This window comes from Lethenteron reissneri, chromosome 50 (assembly GCF_015708825.2).
Source record: "Lethenteron reissneri isolate LAM-NWPU_2019-01 chromosome 50, ASM1570882v1, whole genome shotgun sequence".
Classification (NCBI taxonomy): Eukaryota; Metazoa; Chordata; class Hyperoartia; order Petromyzontiformes; family Petromyzontidae; genus Lethenteron; species Lethenteron reissneri.
In genome coordinates this window covers 11,324,823-11,350,812 of record NC_083828.1, presented here as the reverse complement: position 1 = coordinate 11,350,812, position 25,990 = coordinate 11,324,823, and the positions used below count along the sequence as shown (strand labels likewise).

At 53.1% G+C, this 25,990-nt stretch overlaps 2 protein-coding genes across 2 annotated transcripts in view; one reads left to right on the top strand and one right to left on the bottom strand.

Annotated features, from left to right (window-relative positions):
• The window catches only part of LOC133355043 (zinc finger protein 280C-like), a 17,730-nt gene extending 4,441 nt beyond the window's left edge, over window positions 1-13,289 (bottom strand). Inside the window, exons 1-12 of the mRNA XM_061572301.1 lie at window positions 13,141-13,289; window positions 10,220-10,427; window positions 9,460-9,534; window positions 7,553-7,707; window positions 6,897-7,053; window positions 5,702-5,941; window positions 4,902-5,162; window positions 4,141-4,235; window positions 3,631-3,719; window positions 2,781-2,948; window positions 2,497-2,654; window positions 623-723 (exon numbers count right to left, since the gene is read on the bottom strand). Coding sequence (XP_061428285.1) covers window positions 623-723; window positions 2,497-2,654; window positions 2,781-2,948; window positions 3,631-3,719; window positions 4,141-4,235; window positions 4,902-5,162; window positions 5,702-5,941; window positions 6,897-7,053; window positions 7,553-7,707; window positions 9,460-9,534; window positions 10,220-10,415 — 1,695 coding nt within the window. The 5' untranslated portion in view covers window positions 10,416-10,427; window positions 13,141-13,289. The remainder of the gene's footprint in view (window positions 1-622; window positions 724-2,496; window positions 2,655-2,780; window positions 2,949-3,630; window positions 3,720-4,140; window positions 4,236-4,901; window positions 5,163-5,701; window positions 5,942-6,896; window positions 7,054-7,552; window positions 7,708-9,459; window positions 9,535-10,219; window positions 10,428-13,140) is intronic.
• Window positions 13,290-15,040: 1,751 nt separating this feature from the next.
• Window positions 15,041-25,705, top strand: HDHD2 (haloacid dehalogenase like hydrolase domain containing 2). Its single transcript, XM_061572419.1, has 6 exons — window positions 15,041-15,890; window positions 21,710-21,918; window positions 22,601-22,685; window positions 23,323-23,539; window positions 23,915-23,978; window positions 24,493-25,705. Exons 1-6 carry the CDS (start codon window positions 15,799-15,801, stop codon window positions 24,597-24,599), a joined length of 774 nt encoding a protein of 257 aa, XP_061428403.1. The 5' UTR covers window positions 15,041-15,798; the 3' UTR covers window positions 24,600-25,705.
• The last annotated feature ends 285 nt before the right edge of the window (window positions 25,706-25,990 follow it).

Below are 25,990 nucleotides of genomic sequence, written 5' to 3'. Positions count from 1 at the left end.
CTCTACTGATGAGTGAATTCCACTGTACTACAAGGCAGCGGTGGGGTAACTGCTTTTGTGCTCCCAGTCCGGGTTCGTTCTCAGAGAAGAGCTCCAAGACTCCGTGGTTTTAGCGATGACATCAGTTTAAATTTGTTTGGTGACCTTTCTTATAAATGGAGCCTGAGACTCTACCCTGGTCTCGTGACTTTTCATCTGGCTACATAAAAATACATCTTTTTTTTTCACACAATGCAATCGTGACTACGAATCGAAAGAAATAGGGCCTGATTAGCCGAGAGCGTGCGTCGCTCTAATTGGCGGAGCTAATGTTGGGGGTGGGTACATTCCTCAGACCAGCGCTGCTGCTGCGTGTTCTCATTTAGAGTAAAAAAATGTATCCAGGACAAGAAGCGCTGTAATGAACCGGTGTCCTACGGAGTCACGCTTAGCAAGGTGTGCCTGTACAATGACTTCAGCTGTAACCAGGTTCGTATCGTGTAACCAGGTCCCCCTCGAACACATGCATTCATTTCCCAATCGGTGTTCTTCACCTGTGCCACAATAAAACAGTCAACGTTACCCCCACCACGGCCACTACCGGCGCCGATGCCCCCTCCGTGGGACGATGGCGCGGCCTCACCTGGCACACGTAGGGCATCTCGCCGGGCTTGTGGTTCTCCTTCATGTGCTGCAGCAGCATCTGCTCGTGGTCAAAGTTCAGCTCGCAGATCTTGCACTTTGCTGCGGAGCGGACGGCAGAGGCACAATCCCAAATGGAGCACGGCTCGCAAACCCACCCATAGGTTCGTCCACTCAGACTTCCACCTTCCCCAGAAATGCGTCAACCTGAGCCAAGGATAATCTATGGCTTTTGATTAACGTGCATTTGATATGAACATTTACCGTGGCGTGACGGTCAAAGCGAGTGCAAGCGCTGAAGGGACAGAACGGGATGAAGGATGCTACCAACGGTGGCAAGATGGGATGCCACAGCGGCAAGATGTTAACTACCTCGCCTGGTATACAGGAGGTCGTGGGTTCGATTCTGTATATTTGTAGTTTGAGTGTCTCTCTCCCCGTGATTGTGTGGATTTTTCTCCGGGTCCTCCTGGTTTTCCCTCCACATTTAGAAACATGCATTCAGAGTATTTGGCTGCTATAAAGTTCTATGTGATATTCCACTTCATTAAGCTATCATTTGTGGCCAGTTCGCTTCTGAAACAGAGCTCCATAGCTCAGTGGGCTTTACCTGGTAAAATAAAACATTTAATAGTAATTTTTTAATAGTTTTATCAACTGCACAGCAGTCACAATGTGACCAATCAAGTCTGGCAAAAACCTTGACCATTGTGGATTTTCCCATCATGGATTTGACCATTTGCGCCAAATTTTATCGAAGCACAGTTCGCCGATCGTGCGCCCTCGGCTCGGCCATTCACAGTTGAGCGTGAGATTCGTGTACGCGTCGGAAGTGCACCGCTCGCAACGATGCTGCCGCGAACGAACACACAATGCCGTCTTGTTTCCACCCCGTCTCCCGTGCAGCCCATCATGGGTCCCAGTTCGCTACGTTCTCTCAGCGGCAAGTGAGGAGGCCGTGAGGTTTGGCCGCGCGATTTTTCTCTATCAGCGCCGTTTTTGTTTTGCAATGGTCCGCAAAAAGAAAATTAAGTGGGAGTGAGTATAGTGTGAAGGATAAATTACCAGAGAGGCTTGCATAAGTTAAGAGTGCTGCATCATTAAACTTATCTTTATTTGGATGTTCACTTTTACATGTACAGTAAATTACTGTACACTACGTTCTTTTTTTTCAATCTATACATTTGTGAGTTATATTTAACACTTTAGAAAATATTAATCATATTTACATCAAAACATACTTCCTGTTTCAGGTATGGTTTGATATATAGGGTTAATATAGGGTAACACGAAACAAAATGAGGGGTGGGTGTCGTATCACGAACCTTCACCAAACACTGGTTTTCCCATTTGCCTTTGAGTTTGCGGATCGTGGATTTGGCGATTGCGACCATTTTCAAGAACAGACATGGCAGTGGTAAAGAGACAAGGCAAAACAAATAATAAGGCTGGAGAGTGAGCAGGAGCCGGGTAAGCGAGAGGGTGAGTGAGCAAGCAGGTTAGTGAGCAAGATTGCGAGCAAGTGAAAAGGCAAGTGAGCAAGTGTGAGTGAGTGAGCGAGAGTGTGTGAGAGGATGAGTGAGCGAGAGGATGAGTGAACAAGAGGGCGAGTGAGCGATGGTGAGTGAGCAAGAGTGTGCGAGTGGGATGAGTGTGCGAGAGTGAGCGAGAAGGCGAGTGAGCGAGAGTGTGTGAGAGGATGAGTGAGCGAGAGGATGAGTGAGCGAGATGGTGAGTGAGCGAGAGGGCCAATGAGCGGGATGGCGAGTGAGGAAAAGGATGAGTAAGCAAGAGGGCGAGCGAAGCGATAGTGAGCGAGAAGGCGAGAGTGAGAGGGTGCGAGAGGATGAGTGTGCGAGAGGGTGAGTTACTCACTGGGGGCGTCGCAGGCACTGTGGGCGCTCTCGATGTGGCACTGCAGTTGGAAGGGCGTGGGGAACTGGCGAAAGCAGTGCTGGCAGTTCGTGTGGCTGTCCCAGCTCTCGTTGCTCTGCCTCTCCAGCTCCATGTGGTGCTTCATGTGGTTCATGAACCTGCCGATCACCACCGCCGCCACCATCAGCCATACGTCCACCTCCCAGCGCCGCCGCCGCCGCAGTCACCGCCACCGCGATGAGGGTGTTTACCAGAGACAGGGTTCCGCGATGGTGCCCACGTACCGGATGTTGTTCTTGAGCACCTTGGCGCAGCTGTAGCACTTGAAGGGCGTCGTGATGATGATGTTGCTATCGAAGTGCTTGCGGGTGCCTTCGGCCCGCCCGTAGTAAAAGTCGTCCACCAGCATGATGAGCCTGCCCTCGGAGAACAGCAGTTTCTGCGGCGCCGGCCTGCACGCACGCGAAAGGCGATTCCCCTACAGATTCAACAAACTCTTGGGGCCAGTCCTGCTTACGAGCAGTTATGAAGGCCAACATGGCACACGAGGTGGTGGTGTGGCCAGAACCACGCCGGACGGCCTTTATCTCCTCGAGTTGACTGAGGGATGGTCCACAAATGATTCAGATGAGCGAGAGTGTGAGTGAGCGAGATGGCGAGTGAGCGACAGTGAGTGGCAATTGAACCTGGGTCACTTGTGGTGTACTTCAGTGCACTAATCACTACACTTCTGCACACACAACCACTCACACCCATACAATCCCACATTCTAACAAAGACGCCCCATCTAGCCTGAACAGACTGTTGGGGTGTGTGTTATTAGCAAGCACCTATGAAAGCTGTCAGAGCACGAGGGGGTGAGTGGCCAGCACCACGCCCGGCTGCCTTTGTCTCCCCAGTGGCGATGTTTACATACCGCACTAGGAACTAATTTGAGGTTGAGTCGACCTAGGGGAAGGCCCATGACCGATTCAGATAATCGTCACTGGTGTTGGCCATGAGCGGGAATCGAACAACAAAGAACACACACACACAAACACACGCACTCACGGGGGAAACAACTGCCCTGCATTCTATCAGCCACCATCATGCTGTGAGCCATGGCCGTCCGCGATGCAGCCGAGGGCCCCTTACTTGATGGGCGGGAGGGCGGTGGGCTTGGGGAGCTGCATCCCGGGCACGTCGGGCCTCTCGGGGAGCAACAGCTGCTCCGGGCAGCACACCTGCAGGGCACGGACAAGACAGCAGGGTCATCCCGCTCATTGCCCTCATCGGAGCCCAACGCGGGCAATGAAGCAAACCGCACCTCACAATGGAATCGCAAACACGGCAAAAATGCCCTCCGCCTGCCTCGGGAGGCTCCCGTGATTTGGGATCAAAATGCATCAATACTGCTATCCCCTGGCCGTTACACCCCCCAACCTCAAAACACCTGGTATTCTCAATCTCCCATCCAATTACCAAGCACGAGCAACCCTGCCTAGCTTAAAATAAACATCAACATCGAGTGGTGGCACAGAAACTATCCCATGGACCGCTCAATCATGTACACACGCGCAAACGCACACTTGCGTGTATGTATGTGTGCACGTATGCATGCTTGTGCGAGTGTGTGAGTGAGCCACGACAGCGCTGTCACCGCACCTTCATGTGCCTCTTGAGCACGTCCAGCATGTTGAAGTGCAGGTTGCACTTGGGGCAGCCCTTGGGAATGGGCACTCTGTTGTCCATCTTGTCATCTGCGGGAGGTGACACGGGAATGCACGTCGTCTCAGGCTCACCGCCACCGCGCTCCTCAAATTGAGCCGACCCTAACCCCGTGGGCGGGATGTGACCAGCGAGGCCACTGCGATGGTCCGCTTATGAGATTTGGGCTCGACGACGCAGACAGAGGCAAACAAGAGCATAGAGAGCTGTAGGCGATGAAGGCCAGATGCGTGAGAGGAGAGCACGAGACTGGAGACGGGGAGGCATGACGCAAGCCATGCCTCCCCGTCTCCGCCAGCTGCCCAGCGCGCTCACCACTGGGGTCAGCGTAACGAGAGAACCCCGCACGAGTTGCTGCCAGTGATGAGTGGCATGTGACCTTAATGTTGCTGTTCCCCAAATGTGTTTGCTAATTCGGTGTCTGCAACGTTAGGATTTATTCGTTGCTGTTACTTCCGTTCTTTCACCAAGGCTCTCCGCCGGTCAATTCTTGTAAAAGGCTGAACATTTCTTATCCATGTCCACTAATAATAAAATGTAATTAAAACCGTGTATCGTGAACGTCGAGACAGCTGTATGACGTCAGGTGACCCGCCGACAAACGACGATTCTGCTACGTGGCCCACACGCAGATGATATCTGAAGAACCTTGCCGTTCTACACACAGAAGATACCAAGAGTGTCACGGCTGAACCTACATTCGGAGGCGGGCGACGCAATCGAGAGGGCGGCGCCAGGGCCACCGGACGAGCCGATGCCTCCGCCGCCGGGGCCACCGAGTGCTGCGAGCCCATCGCCAGCCATTGACTTGACGGGGATGTTGGCGAGGCTGCCGTGCAGGCCGTAGCTCGCCTGCGTCACTACGGTGCGCAGGCGCTTGGGGTCGATGGGGATGGGTGCCGCCGACACGGACCCACGCTTCAGCGTGAGGCGTGGCAGATGCCCCAGCGCGCTCACCACTGGGGAAGCAGCGAAAGCCACAGCAAGCGGGTTGTTTTATTGTCCAGGAGAGCCACAAGGAGTCATAGGACTTTTTTTCAGGCACACGAGGGGGCAACACTCTTTCCCCGTACAGATGTAAAAAGATGGCGATTAGTCCACTCGTTGTACTGCTTTCTCCTGGCAAGCCAGAGTATGTCAGCTCTTTGACAGCGAAGGGAAGGAAATTTCAAAATATTTGTGAATATGGAAAAATATATACCTTGCACCCAATGGTTAAATATTGTGAAATGACGAAATGACTCTCCAGCCTCCCGGTGCTACTGCTGAAGCAGTAATAAATCGGCACATTTGTTCACCACGTGACAACTTCATTGATTGGCTGCATCGGGTGGATGAAGGTTAACGTCACACATTTTACTCTCGCTATCTTGACGCCCAAAATCCTTCGTGAATAAGCCCCGGTAGTGAGCGCGCAAGGGTGCGCTGCGTTGCGTGGCACAATGCCACAGGGCTATGATCCCCGCCGCCGCAGGTGGGGGGGGGGGGGGGGCCTCACCGGTTGACTGCATCCCCAGGTTGACCGGCGCGCCGGCCCCGGCGCCCACTGCGGGCGCGATCTGCATGGCAGAGGAGCCGGCAATGGCAGAGGAACTGGTAAAGAGCCCGCTGCCCTGCGACGGCATCACCTGCGGGAGCCCCGACTTGGGCGGCACCACGAAGCGTACCGGCACGGGGATGTTGAGCCTCTGGGACACGGGGTTACCGGGCCGCGCCGCCTGCACCATGGAGCCGGGGACTGGGCGGCACACACGAGCACAACCACGCAACCGTACATACAATTGTCAACCGCACACCACATGCACAACCAACAACAACAACACCCACCATTTCCTATTAAGTGGCACCTGCGGCAGGCCATGTGCACTTGGAGGCCACGTGAAGTGTCGAAGGCTCGCTGACAGGTGATCCAAGTGCCATGGGTTGACTGACCGAGATGACTGGCAGATGCACCAGCTGTGCCTAACTACTGTGCCAACATGCTGCAATTTAGTTGCCCGGCTTAAGTGGCTTCATAATATCGAAAGGAAGACCGTTCCAGATGACCACAGAAGTGCATCTGAAAGCACGCGATGCAGTGACTGTCTTTGTTCGATGGTTAGTCAAAAGCCGCTGCAAAAATGACCGGAGTTTGCGTGATGGTTTACGCTCCTTGACGAGATCAGCCACGTAATATGATCAGCAAGGTATTGTGTTTAATTTGTGGCAAGCACTTTGTGTGTAATAATATTAACCATTGTTATTGGTTGTGAGCGACCACACAAAAACAAAGATCCCCTGTTTAGCCTTAACATACTGTTGGGGCACGTGCTGTTAGCAAGCACCTATGAAGGCCGGCATGGCACACGAGGAGGTGGGTGGCCAGCACCATGCCCGACCGCCTTTGTCTCCCCAATGGCGATGTTTACACACCACACAAGGTACTCATTTGAGGCTGAGTTGATCTAGGGGAGACCCAGGACCAGTTCAGATATTGGTATTGGCCGTGAGCGGGAATCAAACTCGGGTCGCTGGGTTTGTAGCGCAGCACGATAACCCCTACACTACTGCTCTTTGAGCGACCACACACACACAACTACACACACAAACAACTCGTGTATCTCGCACTCTGGAGCTGGGTAATGGGAGGGAGATATGCGGACTGCCGCACGGGGCGACGGGGGACACAGGCCAGGCCGGCCACGGTCACTGACCCTGCACCATGGTGGGCATGCGCAGCCCTTGCTGCCCAGCGGCGCCGGCCATCACGGGCAGCTGGGTCCCTCCCTGCAGCTGGATCACGAAGCTGTTCCCGCCGTGGCCCTGGGCCTGTACCGTTGCGCCAGCTGCCATGCCGTTCAGGATGTAGCCCTGCGCGATCAACCGGCGACACAAACACCGTGCGGGCTCCTGAACCACTCGCCGTTTGCAGCAGCGGCAGCAGTAGCGTGTGGTGGCAACAGCTTGAGAGGAGGTACGCTCAACACGCTGCCTGACCCGGAGCACTGCGTGTTGATCCCAAGCGGCAGCGGACACTCTCCGGCAGACGTTGAGGGTTAGCTGCATCGTGGCAGCCTGCGACCTCGCGTGTTACATTTCACACAAACGTCCCGGACGTCTTTGGGGGGATGATCCATGATAGCGATGTCAACTGTGTTTTTTAATCCTCATTGGGGCTCCTCCGTGTACATTTTCCACATTTTGACAGAGACATAAATTGCTCCTGCATTTGTAAACTTTCAGCAGACTCTGTCCTCTCTCGCTGCTCTCCCCAACATCGAATGCATCCTCCTCCTTGCCCCACCCCGCTTACCCACACTCGCGCATTACGAAACGGAGCGCATGGCCACTCTGAAAATAGCTCACTCACTGGGGCCAGCAGGAAGGTGTTCTGTCCCTGGGCGATGGTCCCGGTGAGCGTGGGTACTGTCAGCACGTTCTGGCCCGTCGTGGACAGCATCCCAAACGTCAGCGGCGCCATGGGATTGGCTGGGGGTACCGGCAGACAGGCCGGCCCTGCCGGTGCTGCAGGACAAGCGAAAGAGGCAACGGACTTTAGCAACGACACTGCACCCACGAGACACCTCCAATTCAGTCCTAACCAGAAACAGGTCGCCAATTAGTTTGTTCGGTTAAACCTCGGGAGGAACACGAATTCTAGATTTGAAGCTTTCGTGACTGCAAGGATTCATATTCTTAGGTTTTTTCGGTAAATTCACGTAGGTAAAACATCTAAATTAATAAAAATAAAATAAAATAAAGATCACGACGTTTCGGAGGCAACACAAGTCTCCGTCATCAGGTGGGACCGTCACAGCCAGATTAGCTGCATCAAGTGAGGCAATGATTCAAGATGTAATCCCTTAAAAGCGAGTTGAGGGGGGAGGAGAGGGGGGGGGGGCTCATCATTCATTGGCTACCACATTCTGATGAGCTCCCCCCCCCCCTCTCCTCCCCCCTCAACTCGCTTTTAAGGGATTACATCTTGAATCATTGCCTCACTTGATGCAGCTAATCTGGCTGTGACAGGTCCCACCTGATGACGGAGACTTGTGTTGCCTCCGAAACGTCGTGATCTTTATTTTATTTTTATTAATTTTGATGTTTTACCTACGTGACTTTACCGAAAAAACCTAAGAATAGGAACACGAATGACTAGGAAGTGACCTGGATCACCAAAATTACAAAAACTAAACAAAGTACATCCGTGAAAAAAAGGAATCGGTACAAAAACAACTGCGTCACATGAGACCAATTATAATAGAACACATTTAAATTATAGACACAGGGTGACCACTGTACGAATACGTAAACAGACGAGGATATAGGAGTGAAACACAACTTGCGAGTGAAGTTTTCATAGAGAACCGGATGGCAATCATCTGGCATAACAAAGACAACAACCCTGGACAAAGAGCCCAACCTAAGGCTGTTCCTGCATTGTGAATGCGTTTGCTGTGTGGGCCACTACAAGTAGCCAACTGGTTCCACTGAGCAGTCACGACTGCTCGAGGCCGATTCACTTCGTAGAGTCACACCAACTCGGCACCTTCTGGAGTCACACTAAAGATGTGTGGAAAGTGTCAGAGCAAGGGAAGAGACACCGGCACCTGTACAATGTGCCCCTCTGTTCTGTCCTATGGTTTAAATGTACACTGAAATCAAAAATTGTGGGTTTAGGGCAAGTAAGTCAGGCAGAACGGGCGGGCAATAAGCATCCTCTGCACACATTCTGTGAGCATGCGGGAATAGGCTAAATGTAAACAATAATAAAATACAATATAAAAATGTACTTATATATCCAAGACAGCCACACTGAGTCATAGGACTAGTCTTCAGGAGGGTTCTGCATTGGGTTTTAATTTTGAGATGTTTTCAGCAAATCAATAGTGAGTTGTGTTTATTATACACGTGGGAGGAAACCACAGATGGACACAGCTGGAGATTAGTCTACTCGCTGTATTGCCTTCTATCGGCAAGCGAGGGCGAGCACCTCAACGTCCACGGGAAGGGAGTTTCACAACATTTGTGCAGTAATCGACCAATCCTCACCTCCAGAGTGCTGGATTACAGGCCACATGCATAGCCGCCATCACCACAGCGCTGAATTACAGGCCATGTGCATAGCCAGCACCACAGAGCTGGATTACAGGCTACGTGGATAGCCACCACCACAACGCAGATGGTGGCACTGATGTAGGAAGCACATTGCACCGGCTAGAGGACAACCAAGAAGACACCATCGGGGTTTATGACCATGCCGTCCGTGAGACATACCGCCCAAAACACCGGAGGAGACAGCGGGGGCACTTGGAGCGGTGACGGAGATGGCTGGGGACCGCGCCGGAACACCTTCACCAAAGACAAAAACCCCCCGTATAGCCTTTAATGGACTGTTGGGGCAAGTACAGTTAGCGAGCACTTCTGAAGGCTGGCACGGCACGTGAGGGGATGGGTGGCCAGTACCACACCAGTCAACCTTTTTTTCTCCTGAGTGCTGATGTTTACACATCAAACCAGATGCTTCTTTGAGGCCGAGTGGACCTAGCAGAGGCCCAGGACTGATTTAGACAACCGTCACTGGTATTGGCCACAAGTGGTTACTGGGTTCGTAGCGCAATGTGCTAACCACTTCACCACAGCTACCCACCACACACGTACAGGGTGCACCACAGGGTTATAGGGGTGACATATGGAGACACTGCACAAGCCACCTAATTATAAAGCAAATCCCACTCAGCTGGCCACACGTGATAGCTCATCGAAGTGGTTTATACCATATGTGGGAATTTATAGCAGGCAAACAACAAAAACACATGTTTCTAAATGTGGATGGAAAATTCACGCGACCACCACGGGGGAGAGAACATGCGGGCTCCAAATATACGAGTAACGTCAGAGATCAGGATCGAACCCACAAACTCTTCCACGGCAGGCGAGGGGGATAACATATCCTCACAACCGCGTTATCCCAAACGACCTGGACGCTGGTGCGGAATGAAGGGAGTCGTCGTCCCTACCCCTGCCCAACCATCACCTGCAGCGGCCGAGGTGCTGGGTACAGCGAGGATGGTGCGAGTCAGGGCCATTGGGGTCGGCAGGGGCGGGGTCGGCGTGGCCGGAGGGGACGTGGGCTCCACGCACTCCACCTCGTCGTCGTCATCGGGGGTTTCCACCTGCTGTTGCCATGGCTCCAGCTCCTCCTCCTCGCACTCCATAAAAAGCTCCGCCATTTTTCCTGCTCACTGGAATTTTGGGGGTGGGGGGGAGGGACACACAATTTAGAAACGTGCATTTCGAATATTTGGTCGCGATACATTTGTACATGAGAAGCCATATTTTTGGGCTATCATTTGTGGCCAGGTGGCTTTTGAAAAAGATCTATATAGTTCAGTGGGTCTTACCTATACTCTTTGGTTTATTCGGTAAAGTCACGTAGGTATAAAATAAAATAAATCACGACGTTTTGATTGCAACACAAGCGATCATCTCCAGGTGGGAAAACCACAGCAAAAGCATTTTTTGCTTAGTAGGAGAGAGAGTTGCCGTGGTAAGAGGTTATATAGGTAAGAAAGGGGGGAGGGGCAAGGGGGGGGGAGAGCGCTACGTGGACGCTCGGAGAGGGACGTGAGGCTGGGAGGGGGAGTGGGCGGGGCTGGAAGCCGAGAGAGTTAGGGTCTTACCTGGTAAAATAAAAAAATGCTTAGTTTAATAAGCTCCATTACGTTTAAACTAACAAGTCAGGAAAATGATCGCACGCGCAGCAGTTATGCAACACCCCGAGTATTCAATTGTCTTTGGAAAGATTGAATCGGCAGTGTACAAACCGACTGGCCGTCATGGCAACATGTGTTTCTATAGGAACCCGTTGTTTTTGCTGTGCCTTGGGTTTCAGGGTTGGGCAACCATCTCATCAAACCCGGGCCACTCTCAATGGGGTATGCATCCACAACAGCAACAAAACTTTGTACGACAGTGAAGCAGCTCACGTAGAATCATCTTTGCTAGGGTTAGTGCCGCCATCCCCTACTATGAAGGGGCGGACGGAATACATGAACGTCTTCAACCTTCAATGCTGAAAAGTGGTGAAAGTGAATACTCAGCGGCCAAAAGTAAAACATTCCCAACTAAAGCTCAATTGCTTGAAAGATCTACTGACAGTCGGATCTCCTATAAACACATGTTGTTTTCATAACGTGACTTGGATATACGCGATGCATGTATTAGGGAACACATTTTTTTCTAACCGAATGTGAATTGGAACTTAGTCGCGCGAGTAGGAATAAGTGGTTGTACACAAGGCAGGACGCTGCTGAATGTTTCTAGATCAGCGGTCGGGAACCTATGGCTCGCGAGCCATATATGGCTCTTCCGGTGACGGCATATGGCTCCCAGACAATTTTGAGTTGAAAAAAAGAATAATAAAAAAATAAAAATAAAATCAGTTTGGAACTGATTTAAAAATACTTGTGATATTGCTTAATAATACTGTGTCATTTTAAAGTAAACAGAAATTAGTTTTGAAGATAAAATTTCTCGGGTCACGGATCCCGTGACCAGAAGTCGCATTAAAAGTAAGACATTTAATTTATTATACGTTAAAAATACTATATGGCTCTCATTGAAATATATTTAGAAATATTTGGCTTTTATGGCTCTCCCAGTCAAAAAGGTTCCCGACCCCTGTTCTAGATGCTATCCACAAGCTTCAGTCTTTGGTCAGCCTGCATACGCATCTCATGTGTTATCGCGGACTGTGCTTTATTATCAGGTGATTTTTCCTTCACGAGATGTTCTTCAGGAACGCAACTACCGCGTTATAGGAGAACCGACCGCGCGTGTCGTATCATATCGCGCGCGTTACAGCGAAAACGCGTCGTGTGAATGAACGCGCATCAATCGAGGACCCACAGCCCACAGCCGCTTCCGTGAACGGCAGCAGTCTTGACCACCCACAATAACCACCAGCAGCAAGCCATGGTGGTCACCCACCCGGGAACTCAGCGAGCTCCCTCCTGCTTAACTTCCCAGAATCAGAATCTTTATTTAGACTGGAGGAATCCGATGAGCTGTGAAGCTCTTTTTCACGGATGTCCAGTCGTGGTGCGTCAGCGAGCTACAGCAACAATACAAGATGTGACTGTCGCATCTCTTCTGAAATTTATTCTGAGATGCGACTGGGGCTGCGTTAACGGCGATTGGGTCGGCGACAAACGCACACACACTGAGTGTGTTGATTTTACCCTCAAGGCGATTCCCCTGTCACACTTGCTTACCTCTATTATTTTGCACTCTTCTATCGGATTTGTTGTATATCGTTTGTTGTTGTGACTCTGTGAAAGAGTTTCATAGCTCATCGGATTCCTCCAGCCCAAATAAAGATTTTGATAAATCGGGGCTTTGCAACCGAGTTAAATAGCAAATGTAATTGCTGCAAAGGAGCCAATTACATCCAGCAGATTTTCTATCAGCGAGCTTCTTACTATCCACAATACATTTTTTTGGGATGGCGTAAATGTGTAGTTAAAAACCCACCACCACCCGACACAGCCAATTGTTAAGGTTTTTCACAGAATTGCAGAGGAAATGCAGTACATATTATTGGCTGTTCACAGTTGACCACCATGCAATTTAACAGCGTATTACTTGACAATACGCTTCCAAGCAGCACGAGGCCTGCATAATCTATTACACGACCTCGACCGGGCTGTTTCGGCTTGTTTGCTGTTTTGGGCCGGTGTGCTCGGAAAGTGATTTTTTTTAAGTTGCGCGGTAAACGCCAGCGCTCACACGTTACCAATGATCTCATACCGCGACCGCCACCGCCCTGACAAACACAGCGGCGCGCAGCTCGGGTTCGGCTCACGTCGCCCCTCTCCACTGCCGCCGCGTTCTAAACGCGACCCGAGCTGCGACACAAGCCCCGCCCCGTCGTGACGTCACCGCTGCCACGCCTACCTCCCCATCGCTGCACTCGGGGCTCCGCCCATCCCCCCACGCAACGTCACCGCAATGCCGGACGACGCATGCGCAGTTCGCCTCACGCCGTGGCGCACAAAGCGCTCCGGAGTGGCGGGCGAGGGCTGTGCTTTAAGGCGGGAACGAGGCGGCTCCTCCCGCTTGGGGGTCGGGGGGGGGATCCAGGGGGAGGCCGCGGGGGGAGGGGAGGTGAACATGCGCCGCCCCGCTGTGGTCCCCGTTGCCCCCCACAAAATGGCGCGCGGTGACGCCCCCGACTCGACGCGAGCCCAACCCCTAGGGGGCGAGCAGCCGCGGCGGAGCGAGCAGGCGCTCGGCGACCGCCGCCGCCGCTGCTGCTGGCCCCCGTGCACGGTGGTGGTTAGTGGTGGTGTGGGTGGGGGGTTCCCCTTGCTCACCGATCGAGCTGCGTGGGGGACTCCTCGCAGGGTTGTGGGGGCTCCGGGAAGCGACTGCGCTGCGCTTGCGCGCGCGGTCTCGCGGCGCCGAGTTCTCGAGCGCCGCGCAATGACGTCACCGCCCGCGTGGTGCGCCAGAAACGAATGGGCGACGGCGGACGTGACGTCGCGCGCGCGGGTAGCCAATGCGGTGACGCGGTGGGCAGTCGGGGCAAGGCGATTTGGAGAGGTTGACAATGGGCAGCGCGGAGGGGCCGAGAGAGGGGGGGGCGGGCACGAGGGGGGGGGGCACGAGGGGGGGGGCACGAGGGGGGGGCACGAGGGGGGGGGGGCACGAGGGGGGGGGGGCACGAGGGGGGGGGGGCACGAGGGGGGGGGGCACGAGGGGGGGGGGCACGAGGGGGGGGGGGCACGAGGGGGGGGGGCACGAGGGGGGGGGGGCACGAGGGGGGGGGGCACGAGGGGGGGGGGGGGGGCACGAGGGGGGGGGGCACGAGGGGGGGGGGGCACGAGGGGGGGGGCACGAGGGGGGGGGCACGAGGGGGGGGGGCACGAGGGGGGGCACGAGGGGGGGGGGGGGGCACGAGGGGGGGGGGGCACGAGGGGGGGGGGCACGGGGGGGGAGTCTCTGTTGCGGATTCACGAGCGCCCAACTGCCTTCCCCCCGGCTCCCCCCCCCGGGGGAGGTTTAACAATGAGGGGGGTGTTCGACAAGCGGGGGAGAGTAACCGGCCATTAAACTCGACACGACGAGGGGGGGGGGTTGACTCGACTCGTGGCGGCGCAGGAGGAACGCGCGCACGGAAAAACAAATGAGCCCCGACAAACAACTCGAGACGGCAGCGCCAGGAGCACGCCACGAGTAGCTCGCGGCGCCGGCGATAATTCGCCACAAACAGCGCCTCGAGATGCAGCTGCGGTGACGTTACATGCTTCACAACCATCACCAACAATAATCCTCCGTTCTACAAAATAATAACCAAACCCCTAATAAATCCAACAACCAAACGGAACCTCTGCAACATCGATTTAAAAAATATATGATGGCAAATCTCACGCGTGACGGATCGTGAGAATTGTCAACGGGAACCCCCCCGCCCCGGCAGAGTCGACATCGCAGCAGCAGCAGCGCGGCGCCGCCTGCCTCGATCTGACACGGGGGGGGGGGTCGCCCCCAGCTCGCCCCCCGCTTTGATTGCCGCCGTCGTCATCATCGAGGCCATGAATGATGATCGTGGGGGTGGTTATGGTGATGAGCGGCGAGAGAAGTCGCAATTTCGCGAGCGGGGGACTGCGGGGAGAGGTGGAGGAGGCTCGGGCCCCGGCCGCCGCCATGAGGCGGAGCGAGGGGCGGACCCCGCCGCGAACTCCGTCTGCCGCGAGCCGCCATAGCAGCCCCAGCGGCAATAACAACATTGATCACTCGCCCCAGCGGAAATAACAACATTGATCACTCGCCCCAGCGGAAATAACAACAACATTGATCACTCGCCCCAGCGTAAATAACAACAACATTGATCACTCGCCCCAGCGGAAATAACAACAACATTGATCACTCGCCACGGCGGCCTGCGGTGCGCAATCTCGTGAAAGTTGAACCGAGTCCCAATCGTTTGCAGGAGAATGTTGCCGCAGTGTTGTGTTGTTGTCAATTCCCCCGCACCGCCGACGATCACCGTTGGTTACGTACGGCGCGAAAGAAGTTCAGCGTGTACTGTAACAACACGTTGAGGGTTGTTTGGCCAGCTGCGGTTTTAAACAGGGGCTCAGGGATTCTTATCGTCGCTCACCAGTGGGCCCTTTGTGACTAGTTGCGAGGGGGGGTTCGTCGTGATTGTGTGACCGCGTGATGCGTTCACGCGCCGCGACCCGGAGCCGCCCTCGCAAGCCCCGCGAGAGATTCACAAATTCTCCCCCAGCCCACCCACCTCGCTCCCTCGCGTAAACCCCGTAACTCACGGGGGACCGACATCTCTTTCGAGGGGGTTTCATGTAATTATCGGACAGCGATCGGGCTGCCTCTGCACGGGAATCGAGCGAGCGGCCGCGGGGGGCCCGTGCGTGGGAGGCCGTCTCTGAGCCCGCGGTGCTCCCGGGACCCACCGGGGGGGGGGCGCGTGTGGGGTGGGTGAGGGGCACTGAGACTCGGGGGTGCCAGGCACGAGCCGTGGGGCCCGGGATCGTCGGCCGGCTCCGCGGCGGGGGCCCGGGTTGGTTTGTCGCCGTGAGGCCCGGCAGGATGCGGAAGCTGCGCGCCGCGCTCGTTGACCTGAGCGGAACGCTCCACGTCGGGGACGCGGCCGTGCCCGGCGCGCAGGAGTCTCTGCTCCGGTAAATATCGTCGTCGTCTTCACCATAATAACCTCGCTGTTGTTACTTCGTCGTGATCTAAACTACAAAGGGCGATTGTAATCGGCGGCCGAGAAGTGGTCACGGCTTCTCCCTTCTGCGAGCGACCACCGAAACTAAACTACTATAAACTGGTGTTGTTACTTTACCAGGTAAAGCCCACTGAGCTATTATAGAGCTCTTTTTCAGAAGCGATCTTGCTGCCATAAATGATAGCGTCAACGCAGTGGCTTGTCAAGTGGGAATTCATAGCAGCCAAATACTCTTAAACGCACGTTCATTCTAAACGTGGAAGGGGAAACCCGGAGGACCCGGAGAAAAATCCACACGACCACGGAGAGAGAGAGAGACATGAAAACTCCAATAAACAGCAGGTGTCAGGGTCGGGATCGAACCTAACACGGCTTCTGTAATACCAGGCGATGTAGTTAACATCTCTTAGCCACCGTGATGATCGAGAGACGCAAACTCAAAATTTTCAGCAGGTGTCAGGGTCGGAATCGAACCTACCAGGACCTATATACCAGGCGAAGCAATGAACAAGCGAGGGAGCCCCCCCCCCCCCCTGTGGCCCCTTATCCCTCTGGCGAGGGGACCCAGCTGTGTCCCTAAGATGCCAATCCCGCAAGGGCCGTATAGGCCGATTTGGATTTGTCAAAAATAATTACAATATTTGTGGGAATATTGGCTATTATTTTATAATTTCGCAGTACCTCTATTCGCCACTGAAGGCGCTCACGGCCATGTGTCATCGGAATATATAGTACGGTGCTGTATTTAGACTGGTTGAATCGGATTAGCTATGAAGCTCTTTTTCACAGATGTCCAGTAGGGGCAGGTCAGAAATTTATAACAACCAACAATACAAAACACGAGCGGAGTGCAAAGTATAGGAAAGGTAAGCAAGTGACTGAAAATGTTTTAAAAAGTACAAATTGGAATATTACATCGGTTCCTGCTGATATTTCAACACTAAATGCAAACTTGGGTAAGGCATAAAAACAGTCCCAGACCACACCAAGACAACACACAGGCCCTCAATAAAATTGCACATTAAAATTTAACTATCGATGCATAGGTAAGGATCAGAGTTACAAATCACATTTACAAATGTGGTTGTATCCAGGATAATTTAGCACTAATCTTTTGCGTCAGGAAGAGGAAGATTTTAAGGGAGGAAACAAGGTTGTTCCAAAACGTTGGTGTTTGCAAAAGCTATGTCACCTATTCCAATTATTGTTCTTGGGATAGTTAAAAGACAATTAGAGGGACGTCTTAGGCTTCTTGTGTTTGACAATGGGGTTATTTAATGAGCTATTTATAGCACAGATTTCTTATTGCATAATTTGCCTTGCGCTGCCCATGGTGCAGCACCGGTCGCAATTAAAGTGGCAGTGGCTCTGCAAATCACTCGGGATGACACAACAGCAGCAGTAACAGGACCCTGCGGGGATGGGCTGGTAGGAATAATACTAATACCGGTACAGGGATATCGACCGGGTATAGAGGAGTTAAAAAGAAAATGATTTGTGCATGGGGGGTGAGCGATGACGTCAACACCCCCCTCCCCACTGACTCGCGCGCCCACAGAGCGATGACGTCCACACCCCCCTCCCCACTGACTCGCGCGCCCACAGCAAGGATTGCAACAGGCGATGTCATTGGCTGCGCCGGATGCGACGGCCATCTTGTTTAGTTCATTTAGTTCACGGATCGCAGGGGGAGCGGGCGGCCATCTTGTCAGACAGACGGACGGCCTCGCGAAGCCTGTCGCAGTAGGCCTCGCGAAGCCTCCTGCACTAGGCCTCGCGAAGCCTCCTGCAGTAGGCCTCGCGAAGCCTTCTGCACTAGGCCTCGCGAAGCCTTCCCTGCAGTAGGCCTCGCGAAGCCTCTGCAGTAGGCCTCGCGAAGCCTTCTCTGCAGTACGCCTCGCGATGCCTTCTCTGCAGTAGGCCTCGCGAAGCCTTTTCCGCAGTAGGCCTCGCAAAGCCTGGCGCACTAGGCCTCGCGAAGCCTGCCGCACTAGGCCTCGCGCCGTGCTTTTCGTGCACAAATAAAGCGATTAAATGTATCTTGTCTCTGTGTTAATAAATGTATCTTGTCTCTGTGTTAAAAAACGTGCTGCATTTCAGTAAAGTAAATTTGAAGCGAAGTTTATTATTACACTTGTTAAGCCAGGAAAGCCCCACTGAGTCAAAAGGTTTTTGTAGGGTCCTGCCAAGTGTTTGCAGTAGGGCGGCGATGTTGCTACACCAAATCGGACGATACGAAGGGAGAGATTGAGGCCTAGTTCTAGGCTTTAGGCCTAGCTGTAGGCTTTAGGGCGCTGTGAGTTAATTTTAATTTAAATGTTTTAATGATTTATGTAAAAGCTTTAAATTTAAATGTTTCTATTTAAAAACATGAGGGAATGTAACATTGTTAAACATAACTCCCTTTCACACACGCGGGGGTACGATACGAAGGGAGAGTTTCAGGCCTAGTTCTAGGCTTTAGGCCTCGTTGTAGGCTTTAGGGCGCTGTGAGTTGTTTTTATTTAATTTCAAAGTTTTAATTAAAAGCTATCTCAGGGAATAAGGGAATGTTACACGTGTCATGCCAAGTGTTTGCAGTAGGGGGCGATGTTGCTACCAAGATAGCGTCACTGAGTCTAAAGGTTTTTGTAGGGTCATGCCAAGTGTTTGCAGTAGGGGGCGATGTTGATACACGGACGGACGGACGGACAGTCGGACTGACTGGACGGACGGACACATTAATCTATTGGTGGTCTGGTCCACTTCGTTCCTACCAGTAACAGGACCCTGCGGGGTGGGCTGGTAGGAATAATACTTAGTACCGGTACAGGGATATCGACCGGGTATAGAGGAGTTAAAGACAAAATTACTGTATTCTAGTGTAACGTTAATTAAAAGTGTTTGTTTTGACAAGAAACGCTGTGAGATTTAAAGACCCCTCACCACCAGCCCTCACCACCAGCCCTCACCACCAGCCCTCACCACCAGCCCTCACCACCAGCCCTCACCACCAGCCCTCACCACCAGCCCTCACCACCAGCCCTCACCACCAGCCCTCACCACCAGCCCTCACCACCAGCCCTCACCACCAGCCCCCACCACCACCCCCCACCACCAGCCCTCACCACCACCCCCCACCACCAGCCCCCACCACCAGCCCTCACCACCACCCCCCACCACCAGCCCCCACCACCAGCCCTCACCACCACCCCCCACCACCACCCCCCACCACCACCCCCCACCACCACCCCCCACCACCAGCCCCCACCACCAGCCCCCACCACCAGCCCTCACCACCACCCCCCACCACCAGCCCTCACCACCAGCCCTCACCACCAACCCTCACCACCACCCCTCACCACCACCCCCCACCACCAGCCCCCACCACCACCCCCCACCACCAGCCCCCACCACCAGCCCTCACCACCAGCCCCCACCACCACCCCCCACCACCAGCCCCCACCACCAGCCCCCCACCACCACCCCCCACCACCAGCCCCCACCACCAGCCCCCACCACCAGCCCTCACCACCAGCCCCCACCACCACCTTCTGCACTAGGCCTCGCGAAGCCTGCCGCACTAGGCCTTGCGAAGCCTGCCGCACTAGGCCTCGCGCCGTGCTTTTCGTGCACAAATAAGGTGATTAAATGTATCTCGTCTCTGTGTTAATAAATGTTTCTTGTCTCTGTGTTAAAAAACGTGCTGCGTTTCAGGAGAGTATTTTTTTTAAATAAACGTGCTGCGTTTCATCTCTGTGTTAAAAAGCCTGCCGCACTAGGCCTCGCGAAGCCTGCCGCACTAGGGCCTCGCGCCGTGCTTTTCGTGCACAAATAAGGCGATTAAATGTATCTCGTCTCTGTGTTAATAAATGTTTCTTGTCTCTGTGTTAAAAAAACGTGCTGCGTTTCAGTAAAGTCATTTTTTTTAATAAACGTGCTGCGTTTCATCTCTGTGTCAATAAGCCTGCGGCACTAGGCCTCGCGAAGCCTGCCGCACTAGGCCTCGCGCCGTGCTTTTTGTGCACAAATAAGGCGATTAAATGTATCTCGTCTCTGTGTTAATAAATGTTTCTTGTCTCTGTGTTAAAAAACGTGCTGCGTTTCAGTAAAGTTATTTTTATAAAAAAAACGTGCTGCGTTTCAGTAAAGTAATTTTGAAGCGAAGTTTAAAGTTTTGCCGTGATGCACCGGAAGCGACGGCCATCTTGTTTAATTCACATCGCAGGGGGAGCGGGCGGCCATCTTGTCGGACAGGGTCATGCCAAGTGTTTGCAGTAGGGGGCGATGTTGATACACGGGCGGACGGACGGACGGACGGACACATTAATCTATTGGTGGTCTGGTCCACTTCGTTCCTACCAGTATAATCGTCCCCTATTGGCAGACTAATGCCTGCTTGCAGGCCAGTCACCTTTTGGCACGCGCACGCAGGGACAGCTGCCACTGGGGGTGACCTTGAGGTGTGAGGCGCTTTGTGTTGCTGATGCATTTAATAAAATGCCAAATAATGCAATGAATATCAAGGTATGTATTATATGTGGCATTGAGCGTAAGGGGAGGTACAGGCCCGTTGGCACCAGTGGCCGTAGTCAGGGCCACTCACCAAAAGGGACCAGAAGGGAAATGTTCCCAGGCCTCGCACAAAAGAGGACCCCATAATGGGCATGTTTGTCACTAATCAACAAGGGGTTCACACGTGGCATTCTGTCCCAAGCTTTACCCAGTCAACATGGAATGTTGGCCCAACGTTGTCACTAAAACCTTTGCCCAATGTCCATGGGAGGAGGCCTCAATCAGAAGGACTTGGAGCCCCCGAGCAGCACCGAGCAGGCACTCTTCCCCTACGCTAAAACTCCCTCGCCTGCCGCAACAGCCGGGGATCTGGCAATGGGCTCTTCCCTGTTCACTCGCCATTGCTGGTGGAATCATGATTCATTTATTTTCCTCCACTTATTAATATACGCGAACGGCACAGGACTCGGCACCGACGCACATCTCCAGCACGCGAGAGGGCAACAGATGCGCCCACCAGCTTCGTGCCCACTAAACATGAAATGTTGGCCCAATGTTGCCCCTTAAACGTTGGCCCAATGTTGAGTCAATATTGGCTCAACGGCATGTTTACTGAGTAGGAGCCCCTGGTTATCCCTGGATTTTGTTGCACAGTATACAAAGATAATGTTCCTGTAGTTTGTCATTTAATGTATTGCATTTTCAATTAAGATTGATAAATGCCCATTTTATGTGCACAGGCCATGGACTCCTGGACTAAGCCACTTGCTCTATGCACTATCAGGGTTTTGGTTGGGTTTGAGATGTCATTTTAATCAGACATGGCCTACCCACAGCTGGACGATGGTCTCCCCTTATTGCCACATTCACTGATAGTCCTGCGATGCCACAAGCCATCTCCTGCATACAAACTAATCTCAACACTCCATCTCCATGGTGGCCATCCTCTCCAGAGATGCATCTCTTTATACTGTACTTATCTGTACTGAAATTATCTCCTTATACTGAAATTCCATCAGCAGTCTCGTCCATCGGCCATCATCCCTTCTTGCAACTGTATTCTGCCCAAGCCCACTTTCTTCGACACCAGATAAAGAATTCTCAATGAAACCGAAAAAAAATCACGTAGGAATCTTATCATTGATGTGGATTGCCGTTCCATTTGCTGTGTCTTCTATAGGCAGAGCAGCTATGGGTGCAGAGCTCTGTGGGTGCAGAGCCCAGGGCTGCCCGCGCAGATCAGACCCCTCAATCATATCCCCTCTCTTCTCCCAGGCTGCGCAAGCTGCCCTTGAGCATCCGGTTCGTGACCAACACCACGAAGGAGTGCCGGCGCGACCTGCACGCACGCCTCACGCGCCTCGGCTTCGCCCTGGAGCCTGATGAGATCTTCACGTCGCTGTCAGCAGCGCGGAGCTTGCTGGAGGTGCGGGGCCTGAGGCCTCTGCTCATGCTGGAGGACTCGGCCCTGGAAGATTTCCAGGGTAAGACTTGGTTACACACGCAGCAGCTCCCTTCATCCCTCAATTAAATAGGTAACAAGTATAACCCGTAAAAACAAAGTTTTTCACTATAAATCCTATTTATGCGTGGCGGCTAGAGTCCTCTCGTCCTCTGGCTTGAGATGGCTGCCACCTATGGGTCAGATGATTGCATGGCAGCATTAAGCAATTGGTAAATAAATATATTTTTGTCCTAAAAAGTGTAAAATTTTGGAAAAAAATTTCACGAACATTAATTGTCACGCACAACGATTCTGTGTGGAAAATGTCAGCTCGATTGGATCATGGGAAGTGGGTTAAAAAACGACCGAAAGATTTGCACGGTCCTAAGCAAGCAAGCAAGTGAACTTAATATAAAGGATTTAAAAAGAGGTGTTTATTGCTGGACAATTCTATATGTGGGGAAAACTAGTTAGCGGTTGTTTACCATTTCCTTCATGCGGTTAGCGGTAGTTGCATAAACGATTTTAATGAAGCTAGCTGATATGTACCCGGTTATTTACCCAGATATCAACATAATTCTGCTTTGTGTCTCCACATACATTTGCTTAAGCGAGCCCACCCTGGACCTGGTGTCTCATCAGCAGAGCCAGGCTTGCCTGAACCACAGAGGCAAGTGAAGAGTGAACTCTGCCCTCCTGCCATGTGACTGTGCGTGCGGCAGGTGTGAACATGGCTGAGCCCAACGCGGTCCTGGTGGGGCTCGCGCCGGAGAGGTTCCACTATGAGGCCATGAACGAGGCCTTCAGGTGCGATGGACCACGCGCTCACGTGGCCACACACATTAACTTCGTCGCCATTAGAAATGTTACCCCCCCGTGACCTCCACGGCCGGCCGCTAAAATCATTATTACACTCTCCAACACCCCACACGCCCATCACGAATCGACCCGTGCAAAACTCAATGGCATCGGTTGCATTGGAGCGGGTGGTGCAGAGTGCCTTACCATTTTCACGTCTTGCCGGGCCACGTGTTGTATTATAGCCAGGTGGTGAAGGTGCACGTTTGCCTGTAATCCAGCGTCGTGGACGTAGCAGCAGGGGTTGGTGGGTAACACATATAAATGTTATTAAAATCCCTTCCTGTGGGTGTCAAGGAGGAGCTCTACACTGGCTCTACAAGAACAAGGGAGTACAGCAAACATGTAGACTCTATCCCCTCTGTATGAGATAGAGGGTTGTCCCCTCAGACACGTGGGTTTTCTTCCCCCCCGAGTGCTCCATTTTCCTCCCAAATAAAAACACTCATGAATTGGCTGAAAACACCTGAATATACAGAGGATAGCAGAGCTTGAGCAACCTGCCTCTGAGCCATGCAACAAATGCTACGTGATGGTGCATTATCAGTTGACGGGATCATTTTTACGATGTGTTGTCCCGGCGCAGGCTGGTGCTGAAGGGTGCGCAACTCGTGGCTGTGCACAAGGCGAGGTACTACCGGCGCGCTGACGGGCTAGCGTTGGGGCCTGGCCCCTTCGTGGCGGCGCTGGAGTACGCAGCGGGCGTGCAGGCCCTCGCCGTGGGGAAACCGGAGGGGCCCTTCTTCCTGGAGGCCCTGCGGGGCCTGGACTGCGAGCCACACCAGGCCGTCATGATCGGAGATGTGCGTACGACCCCGAGGTTGCAGTGAGCCTGGCCCCTCAACCCTGCCACCTCCCAGAAATGTGTGCATACACGTATTGTAGGGAGCAGTAGTGTAGTGGTTAGTGTGCTTCGCGACGAAGCCAACAACCCGAGTTCGATTCCCGCTCATGGCCAATACCAGTGATGATTATCTGAATCGGTCATGGTCCTCCTCCCCTAGGTCGACTCAGCCTCAAATGAGGACCTGATCCAGTGTGTTAACATCACCACTGGCCACGCACCCCCTTGTGTACCATGCCGGCCTTCATAGGTGCTCCCTAACAGCACTTGCCCCAACAGTCTGTTCAGGCTATATGGGGGATCTTTGTCTTTGTGCGTGCGTGCCGTGTGTCAGGATGCCCGGGATGATGTGGCGGGAGCACAGCGCGCCGGCATGAGGGGCATCCTGGTGAAAACCGGTGAGGAGGAAGTGGACACGCGGCTCCCGCCGCTGTCACTCTAACACGAGTTCACTTTCAAGTTACGGTTATTTAACCAAGGGACAATCCATTATGATCCAAGTTGGTGCACTGTTCTCTTTAAGATTTCTTAACTGGAAGTATCTTTATCTTGATATAAATGCCCTCTATAGCCAAGCAGAAGCCCATTGAGAGCACAAGTCTTAGGCAAAGCCTTGTAGCACAGATGCAATGTACAGCGGAAATATGGAAAATCTTATCATTCCCATAGAGACCCGTCCTGAGACTCGGTGAGGCTCCCAGGGTCAGTAAGATTTTGATTGCAATACATTTCCACGTGATAATCCACCTCGTTGAGCTATCGTTTGTGGTCAGGTGACTTCTGAAAAAGAGCAAAACAGCTCAGTGAGCCTTAACTGGTAAAATAAAAATCGTTTCGTAGTTAACAGTTTAGTTTATCTGGACCGTGCCTAAAGTGGATGCTCACTAACATCGCCGTTGTCCCCTTGTGCAGGCAAATACCGCGACGGGGACGAGAGCCGTGTGGATCCGGGGCCCAACCTCACCTGCTCCAGCTTCACTGATGCCGTGCAGGCGCTGGAGGCTGAGTTCCGTTTATGAGTAGGAGGGGATGAGGGAGGGCGTGGGGGGTGTCGATTTGGGAGGAGGGCAAGGAGGCACAGGGCAGGAAGGTGCTCGACCACCAGAAAACAGGTGGACGTCCACCCTCGCCCTTAAGTCGCACAGCTCCATGCGTTGACCAGAGTGGTGAGTTTGGCCCAGGGAAGGTGATGCCCTCCTCCCCCGGGACACTGCCCCCCATGAAGAAGACGCAGCCAAGAGGTGACCCTTGTCTCACCCAGCCAGCCATGGCCATTTTCATTCCCAGCGGAGGTGATCACGGGGTGACCGTAACAATCACTAGTGGACAATGGCCTCCCAACTCTATGGAAATCATGGGGGTGGTCATTTGACCATACTTCACCATGCTGGTCACTGCAGGTTGGTGCAGGAGGGGGAGGGGCAAGAGTACTGGTTCAGATATAACTAATCGCTGGGGTAGTCGTGGCCAGGGACTGAATTGGGATGCAGCGCGGTGTAACAGCTGCTAGCGCGCACACCCTGTGCAGCACAAAAACAACTGCCATTTGCCAACAAGTGGCGGTAATGTCACCACAGCGCTTGTGCCAGGCTATGTGCACTTTAAGGCCACGTGAAGTGCAGCACAGAGGCTTTCGCTCAACTGTGGATGGCTGGTAGGCTGTGAACTCTTGTTGTAAGTGTGAATTTATAATTTTTAACTCATCGAGTCTCACGACTCTTTTTCAGAGAGGGTCTTGCCGAGTTTTCACAATCAGAATAAGAATATTTATTGATACTGGAGGAATCCGATGAGCTTTAAAGCTCTTTTTCACAGATGTCCTTTCGGAGCAGGTCTGAACTGTTAATTACAATTGAGTACATTCGATGGGTACATTTTTTAAAGTTTGGCAAAATATAGAACGACACAATAATGACCCTACTCTTGCGATTAACGTTACGGGATCTTTAACATCTACTGCGAGTGAAGCAGATGGCAGTATGTGTATGGTTAATACACACCTGCAGTATTAACCATAGTGGGCCACTGGATTCTAACCACCAGCTGGAAGTGTCACCGCCTTTCTCGTTGTCACGTGTTCCCTCCCTTCAATAAACTGGTGCCCTGCCAGGGCCATAGCTGTGAAGAGGTTCTCTGTGCCAAGCGGCGGCGGTAATGGCTATGCATATGGCTGCCTGTAACCCAGCACTGTGCAGGCAGCAGCGAGGGTTGGTGGATCACCATATGGATGTTGGAAAAACTCCCTTCCCGTGGGCTTCGAGGAGCAGCCGTACCCAGGCTCTGCCAGAAAGGCGGTACAGCAGAAATGTCGACTCTGTACGGGCATTGCATTTCCTTCCTCGCACACGTGGGTTTTCTCCGGACGTGTGGGGGCCATTGGCCCCCGGGGTCCCTCCCGCCTGCATCCCCT

Bases quoted from the DNA above. Each gene is read 5' to 3' on its own strand.
- HDHD2 (XM_061572419.1), top strand. From the start codon at position 15,799: ATGCGGAAGCTGCGCGCCGCGCTCGTTGACCTGAGCGGAACGCTCCAC. The intron at 21,919-22,600 runs GTAAGACTTGGT...TGCGTGCGGCAG, and splicing joins GGCCCTGGAAGATTTCCAGG to GTGTGAACATGGCTGAGCCC. The intron at 23,540-23,914 runs GTGCGTACGACC...GCCGTGTGTCAG, and splicing joins AGGCCGTCATGATCGGAGAT to GATGCCCGGGATGATGTGGC.